This window comes from Pyrus communis, chromosome 12, assembly GCF_963583255.1.
Source record: "Pyrus communis chromosome 12, drPyrComm1.1, whole genome shotgun sequence".
NCBI classification, from domain to species: domain Eukaryota; kingdom Viridiplantae; phylum Streptophyta; class Magnoliopsida; order Rosales; family Rosaceae; genus Pyrus; species Pyrus communis.
Genome location: NC_084814.1, coordinates 9,633,816 through 9,641,287, shown reverse-complemented (window position 1 = coordinate 9,641,287; position 7,472 = coordinate 9,633,816). Strand labels below are relative to the sequence as shown.

At 40.7% G+C, this 7,472-nt stretch overlaps 1 protein-coding gene across 1 annotated transcript; it reads right to left on the bottom strand.

The window, feature by feature from the left end:
- Positions 1-3,999: 3,999 nt before the first annotated feature.
- On the bottom strand, positions 4,000-7,007 carry LOC137710000 (uncharacterized). Its single transcript, XM_068448969.1, has 5 exons — positions 6,553-7,007; positions 6,097-6,181; positions 4,952-5,969; positions 4,122-4,321; positions 4,000-4,017 (listed from the first exon to the last, which is right to left on the bottom strand). Exons 1-5 carry the CDS (start codon positions 7,005-7,007, stop codon positions 4,000-4,002), a joined length of 1,776 nt encoding a protein of 591 aa, XP_068305070.1.
- Positions 7,008-7,472: the final 465 nt, after the last annotated feature.

Sequence of the window (7,472 nt, the reverse complement as noted above, 5' to 3'; positions counted from 1 at the left end):
CCACATATGAAATATATGCAACGTAAATCAATTTCCAATTATCAATCCAATAAGTTATGAACCTCGACACTCCAAGTTAATTAGGTCCGCTTAAATTAACCTTCAGATTTCCCTAGAATCATTGAATTGGATGAATATGCATCGCAAACAAATTATTCCTAACAAATTCTCTATATGAACAGCATGATAAAGATATAAGTTAGAATCATTACGTTCTTTGGAAATCATAAGCATCGACAAGGCATTTGTAACTATGAAAAGCATGATACGCTTGCCAGGAATCTACTTAACATGATCGTGACTAGCAACCTTCACTACTTGTGAATATAAATTCATAACGATTAGGTGAAACAAACTTATATCCTAGCATCAAATTCAAGCATGCAAATTAAGCGTGCACTCTCAATCAACATACAAGAATAAGTTCTAAATCAAACGGTTAAGCAAATTGTATTCAAAACTTATGCAACGATAATTGGAAGTAATCAACTTATTTCACATATATAATCATGGTTTCAAATCACCCCCTAGCTAACTAGGGGGTTTAGCCTCTCATGTTCACAAAAAGAAAAATACAATTGAATTTAAACATAAAGCACAAAGGATTGATTACACCTAGAACGCCCAACGAATCCACGTGAATTTCGGCGCGTCCAAGCTCCTCTTTCTCCTTTCTTCTTGCTGCGGCAGTGAGGTTAAATGGTGTTGGTGGATGATTTGCGGGTTTAGGGATGTATTTATGGAGGAAGGATGGTATGGTGGCTGGAATGGAGATGGTGGCAGCACGGCAAAGGGAAAAATGGGAGAGAATGATGGCTATAGGTTGCGGCTGTTAAGAATATTCCCGAGTGAATGGATTGTGAGCGGCTGATGTGGGGAATTCGGTCAATGGCTGAATGGTTTTTTTTTATCAATTCCCTGAATGGCAGCGGCTAGGGTGTATTTTAGGTTGAATGTGATTTGCGGCAGTTTTCAGAATTTGGGTGAATGAGGAATAATTGATTATGGTGAATGGCTAATGGGGGGGGCCACGGCTTGGGCAGTAATATGTGTTAAAAGGGGCTGAATGAATGCTACGGCTTGGATGAAATAAAGGGTTAATGATTAATGAGAACTTGCGGCTGAGATGGGAACTAGAAAGCTTAGGGTTTATTTTTGGATGGGAATTGCGGCTGAAAAATAATAAGAAAAATAAGAAGAGGTCCCTAAGGTGCGGCTAAATGGTGGAAACCCTAGGGTTTTGAAATTCAAACCCTCTTTTATTTTTATTAACTAAAATTCACCTAAAGGCTGCTAGAATTTAGGAAATAAAACTAGAAATTAAAGGGAATGGCTTAATAGGTGCGGCTAGGGTTTAGGGTTAGGATTTGGGCTAGGGCCTTCGTTTTGTGTCCTAAAGCGCCTACAAAGACTTCAAAGTGGCTAGAAAAATACGGACGTTTAAGATTAGGAAAGGTTACCAAAACGGGAAACTTAGGATTAACTTTCCTAAAATAGGAAACCTTGTTTGAGTAGGATTCCTCGTTTTGGTAAGAATTCATCATTGGAGTAGGAATTCGTCCTTTCTTCAAGTCTTCAACTCATTCATTCCTCTTTCGCTCCAAAAGACTCCAATTTGCATCTTCTTGCACACTTTGGCCTTATAATCTGAAAATACACAAAAGTGGCCTTAAACACTAAAATAACTAAATAAACACAACATAAATGCACGAGAACAAGCTAATTAAGTCGCATGACACATAAACTCATACCAATAATCCTTCCCCCACACTTATTTTCTGCAACACATTAATCAAAAGGGAATTCATTCATGCTTACTATGCTTCAAGAACAAGGATACGGATGGTCCTATTCTAGGCTAGGTGAGGATAATGTGAGTTAACAAAGAACATGGGCTAACACGGCTCAATGGGGTTAAACTTAAACACAAAATGAGTGAAGGGCACATGGCTATTTGGCTTTGATGGTGGTCACTACACAACTTCATCTTGAATATGTGTTATGCAAATCAATGACATGCTTTGAATGAAATGGGCATGAGTTCTAGCATTTGGAACTAAGTGATGAAACGCCTTCTAAGTAGTAACCAAGCAAAGAATAATGAGATCATGCAACGACTTTAGAAAACATTAATGCACAGATTTTAACTCTCCAAATAACGTTTAGGCCCAAGTCTCACAGGGATGTAGCGTTAGTTTGAGTTCATTCCTTCAAGCATGTTACAAAAACTAATTTTTTTCTTTATGATTACATGTGAATTCGTAAACTATAACTACAAACAAGCATAAACCAAAGAGTATATCACACGTCCATCCATGTTTGTAACTTTCTTTAACCATCATGCAATTAAAAACCAAATCCTCATCATTGCGTTGGAAGGTACCCTACGACACAAACAAACATACAAACACAACTCTTTTTGGGTTTTTCAAAACAATTTTTCAAATTTTTAGGGGATTTTCGGATTTTTCAAAATAACACATAAAAAGACTCTAAAAATAGCTTAAAAACACTTAAAAACAGTGGAAAACAAGTTTAGACATGTTAGGTGGTAATACCCTACGAATTTCATGCAAAAATATCTCAAAACAGAATGTTACCCCCCCACACTTAAACTAAACATTGTCCTCAATGTTTTAGACACAATTGAACACATTACACATAACAAAAAGTAAACAACAAAGGAAAAGGGTTTAGGGACGCAAATCTGAGTGTGGAGCGATTCCCAAGTTCTTCCTTTGTTGAGTGCATGGGTTGCCTCCCAAGTAGCGCTTTCTTTTACGTCTTGCAGCCGGACGATGCCACATTGATCAACCTTCATGGGAACCCACGGCATAGTGGGTGGTCTCCTCCACATCATGTTCTACAAAGCTCTCGTAGTAAGGCTTCAATCGATGCCCATTCACCTTGAACTCTTGACCTGTTTTGAAACTACGAACTTGGACTGCACCATGAGGAAAAACATTAGTAATAACAAAGGGTCCAATCCAACGTGAACGTAACTTACCCGGAAATAGACGAAGACGAGAATTAAATAACAACACTTTCTGTCCAACAGAGAAGGACTTGGTGCGAATCATCTTGTCATGAAAGGCCTTTGTCTTTTCCTTGTAAAGTCGAGCATTCTCATAAGCTTCATTCCGTATTTCCTCAAGTTCATTCAATTGAAGCTTACGATGAATTCCCGCCTCATCTACATCCATGTTGAACTTCCTCACGGCCCAATGAGCCTTGTGCTCCAATTCCACCGGTAAGTGACATGGTTTGCCATACAAAAGCCGAAATGGGGACATTCCTATGGGTGTTTTGTAGGCGGTCCTATAAGCCCACAATGCATCCTCTAACCTCAAGCTCCAATCTTTTCTTGTTGGGCCAACCGTCTTCTCAAGAATCTGTTTTATCTCGCGATTCGACACCTCGGCTTGCCCGCTTGTTTGAGGATGATAGGGTGTCGAAACCCTATGTGTAACTTTGTACTTCTTGAGCAGTGCCTCGATTGTGCGATTACAAAAATGTGAACCTCCATCACTTATAAGGACTCGAGGCATTCCAAACCTAGCAAAAATGTTAGACTTCACAAAATCTGCAACCACTTTGGAATCGTTAGTACGGGTGGCTTTTGCTTCCACCCATTTGGAAACATAATCCACCGCCAACAAGATATAGATAAAACCATGGGAGGAAGGAAAGGGACCCATAAAATCAATTCCCCACACATCAAATATTTCAACAGAAAGTATAGGGTTTTGTGGCATTTGATCCTTAACACTTATATTACCCATTCGTTGACAACGATCACATGTAAGGCAAAATGTCCTAGCATCCCTAAAAATGGTTGGCCAATAAAACCCGCATTCTAAGACTTTAAGTGCAGTGCGTTGGGTGCCAAAATGTCCCCCACATGCATATGAATGACAAAATGTTAAAATAGATTGAAACTCAGATTCATTCACACAACGTCGTACAATTTGATCAGGACAAAATTTCCAAAGGTATGGGTCATCCCAGACATAAAACCTAGCATCCTTTATCATCTTATCACGTTGATTCCTATTAAGTGTGCTAGGAGTATGTTTAGACACCAAAAAGTTCACCAAATCTGCATACCAAGGCTCACTTACCTGGATAGACATTAATTGCTCATCGGGAAAGGTTTCAGGAATTGGCGATGCTTCCTCATGTACCATTCGACTGAGGTGGTCAGCCACCACATTCTCCACGCCCTTCTTATCCCGAATCTCAATGTCAAACTCTTGTAAAAGCAACAGCCATCGAATTAGTCTAGGCTTGGCTTCCTTCTTCGTGAGCAAATACTTGAGAGCTGCATGATCAGTAAAAATAATAACTTTAGTACCAAGTAAGTATGACCGAAACTTATCTAATGCAAATACCACAGCAAGTAATTCTTTTTCAGTGGTTGAGTAATTCAATTGAGCATCATTTAGTGTCCTAGATGCATAATAAATAACATGAGGTTGTTTATTCTTTCGCTGCCCCAAAACAGCACCAATCGCATAGTCCGAAGCATCGCACATCAACTCGAATGGAAGGCTCCAATCTGGAGGTGTGATAATGGGAGCCGAAGTGAGAGCCTCCTTGAGGTGGTTGAATGCTTTCTCACACGCCTCGTTGAACTCGAAAACCACCTCCTTTTGAAGCAATCGGCATAGTGGCTGCGCAATCTTGGAGAAATCCTTTATGAAGCGCCTATAAAAACCTGCATGACCAAGAAACGAACGAATCTCTCTAACCGAAGTTGGAGAGGGTAAGTGACGAACAAGGTCTACCTTAGATTTATCCACTTCAATGCCTTTTTCAGAAATAATATGTCCTAGAACAATACCTTGCTTAACCATGAAATGACATTTTTCCCAATTAAGCACAAGATTCGTTTCAACACAACGTTTCAAAATTAAGGTCAGATTATTCAAGCAATGATCGAATGAATTACCAAACACGCTAAAATCATCCATGAATATCTCAATAATCTTCTCCACATAATCAGAGAATATACTCACCATGCATCGTTGAAATGTTGCAGGGGCATTGCACAACCCAAATGGCATACGTCGATATGCAAAGGTGCCAAAGGGGCACGTGAAAGTTGTCTTTTCCTGATCCTCCGGAGCTATCACAATTTGGTTATATCCGGAATATCCATCAAGAAAGCAATAAAATTTATAACCGGCTAACCTTTCTAGCATTTGGTCCAGGAATGGCAATGGAAAGTGATCCTTCCTTGTCATGGCATTTAACTTCCTGTAATCAATACACACACGCCAACCTGTCACAACACGAGTGGGTACAAGCTCTTGTTCTTCATTCTTCACCACCGTGACTCCGGACTTCTTTGGAACAACCTGCACGGGTGACACCCAATGACTATCAGAAATAGGATATATAACACCACAATCAAGCAATTTTATAATCTCTTTTTTTACTACTTCCAACATGGGTGGATTAAGGCGACGTTGAGCTTCACGAGATGGCTTGGCTCCCTCCTCCAAAAGGATGCGATGCATGCATGTGGTGGGACTAATGCCTTTGATATCCGCCAAGGTCCATCCAATGGCAGGTTTGTGCTCCTTTAACACCCTTATCAACTTGTCTTCTTCTTGGGCCGTGAGTGAACTAGAAATGATGACAGGTAGTGTCTGATCTTCTCCCAAGAAAACATACTTCAAGTGACTAGGTAATGGCTTTAACTCAAGTGTAGGTGGCTGCACAATTGATGGAAGTAACTTGTTAGTCAAAACTGAATCTAAAAGTGAGAGTGGAGACTTACCAGAGTGTGAGGGCAATGACTCAAGGGCCGCGACCATTTCAAGCACTTCACTACAAGGGGGCACGGCAATATGGTCAGATTCCATGCCGTGGCTTGCCAGGCTTCCCCTACCCTCATTTCTTGCTCCTATGCCGTGCACTAAGGCTACTTCAAGTGCATCTTCGTTCCTTCGATTCAAATGTACCTGTGCCAAAGAATCAACAATGTCAATAGCAAAACAAGAATGGTCCTCAATTGGATATTTAATAGTTTCAGAAAGATTAAAACGAATAATGTCCCCGTCAAATTCCATGGTTAATGTTCCCGTATACACATCTATCTTTGTTCTCGCTGTTTTCATGAATGGACGGCCTAGCAAGATTGGCAATGATGGAGCATGGCTCGAATCCTCCATTTCTAAGACATAAAAATCTGCAGGAAAGATAAGATGATTGACCTGCACTAAAACATCCTCAAGGACTCCCTTGGGATAAGCGTTAGAACGATCAGCCAATTGAATTATAACGCCATCTTGTTTTAACTCACCCAGGTTCATAGATGCATAAATGGAATATGGCATAACATTAATAGAAGCACCTAAATCTAACATGCATTGCTCAAATCTAGTGTTTCCAATTGTGCATGGGATAGTAAAGCTTCCTGGGTCCTTACATTTTGGAGGCAACTTTCGTTGCAAAACCGCTGATACATTCTCACTTACTTTTACAACTTCCTTGTTTGAAATTCTTTTCCTAGTTGTGCATAATTCTTTTAAAAATTTTGCATACCTGGGTACTTGCTTAATAGCATCAAGTAAAGGAATGTTTACTTGGACTTTTCGAAAGGTATCCAAAATGTCCTTTTCGCTTTCTTCCTTCTTCGATTGCGCAAATCTGCGAGGGAAAGGAACATCGGGCAGATTAGTGTTCGAAATCACAACATTTGGGACAACCTTACCTGAGGTGGATGGATGGGGGGTCGTAGATGGTTGTGGCATGGGTGGTACCACCCTTGCCGTGGGGTGATTTTTCTCCTCTTCTTCGATTCGTATCTTCTCATCTTCCTTGTTTCCCACTTCTTTCCCACTTCTTAGTGTGATAGCTTTCGCAGATTCGAAACCACCCTTGGGATTGACTACCGTAGTGCTCGGTAACTTACCGTTTTCACGAATTTGTCCCAAAAATTCGGCCATTTGGCCCATTTGCTTCTTCAGCTCATTAACCTCCTTTGCTTGGTTCTGCATTCCCTGCGCCATTGTGGTTAGTAACTGATATGTTTTATCGTCATTCATAGACGTACCTGAGTTGGTTTGGGATGATTGTGCTTGAGGAGGTGGTTGTGGTGCCATTGGCCTTGGAAAGAAACCCGGGGGTTGTCGGAATCCACTTTGTTGGGCATATTGTGGTGCATCTCTCCATCTGAAATTGGGGTGGTCACGCCATCCCTGATTGTATGTGTTGGAGAAAGGATCACCTCTTGGTTGGTTCTGATTCCCATAGCCCACGGCATTGGCAGATTCCCACCCTCCGTTCTCAATTAATTGAGGGCATTGATCAGATTGGTGTCCTTGAATGGAACATACACCACAGATTGTAGTGCCTTGCGTCTTAGGGCCTTCAACAAACTGCGATAACATAGACGTAAGGTTAGCCATTTGGGATTGTAACTCAGAAATAGAACTTACCTCATTTACATGTTGTGGCTGTGG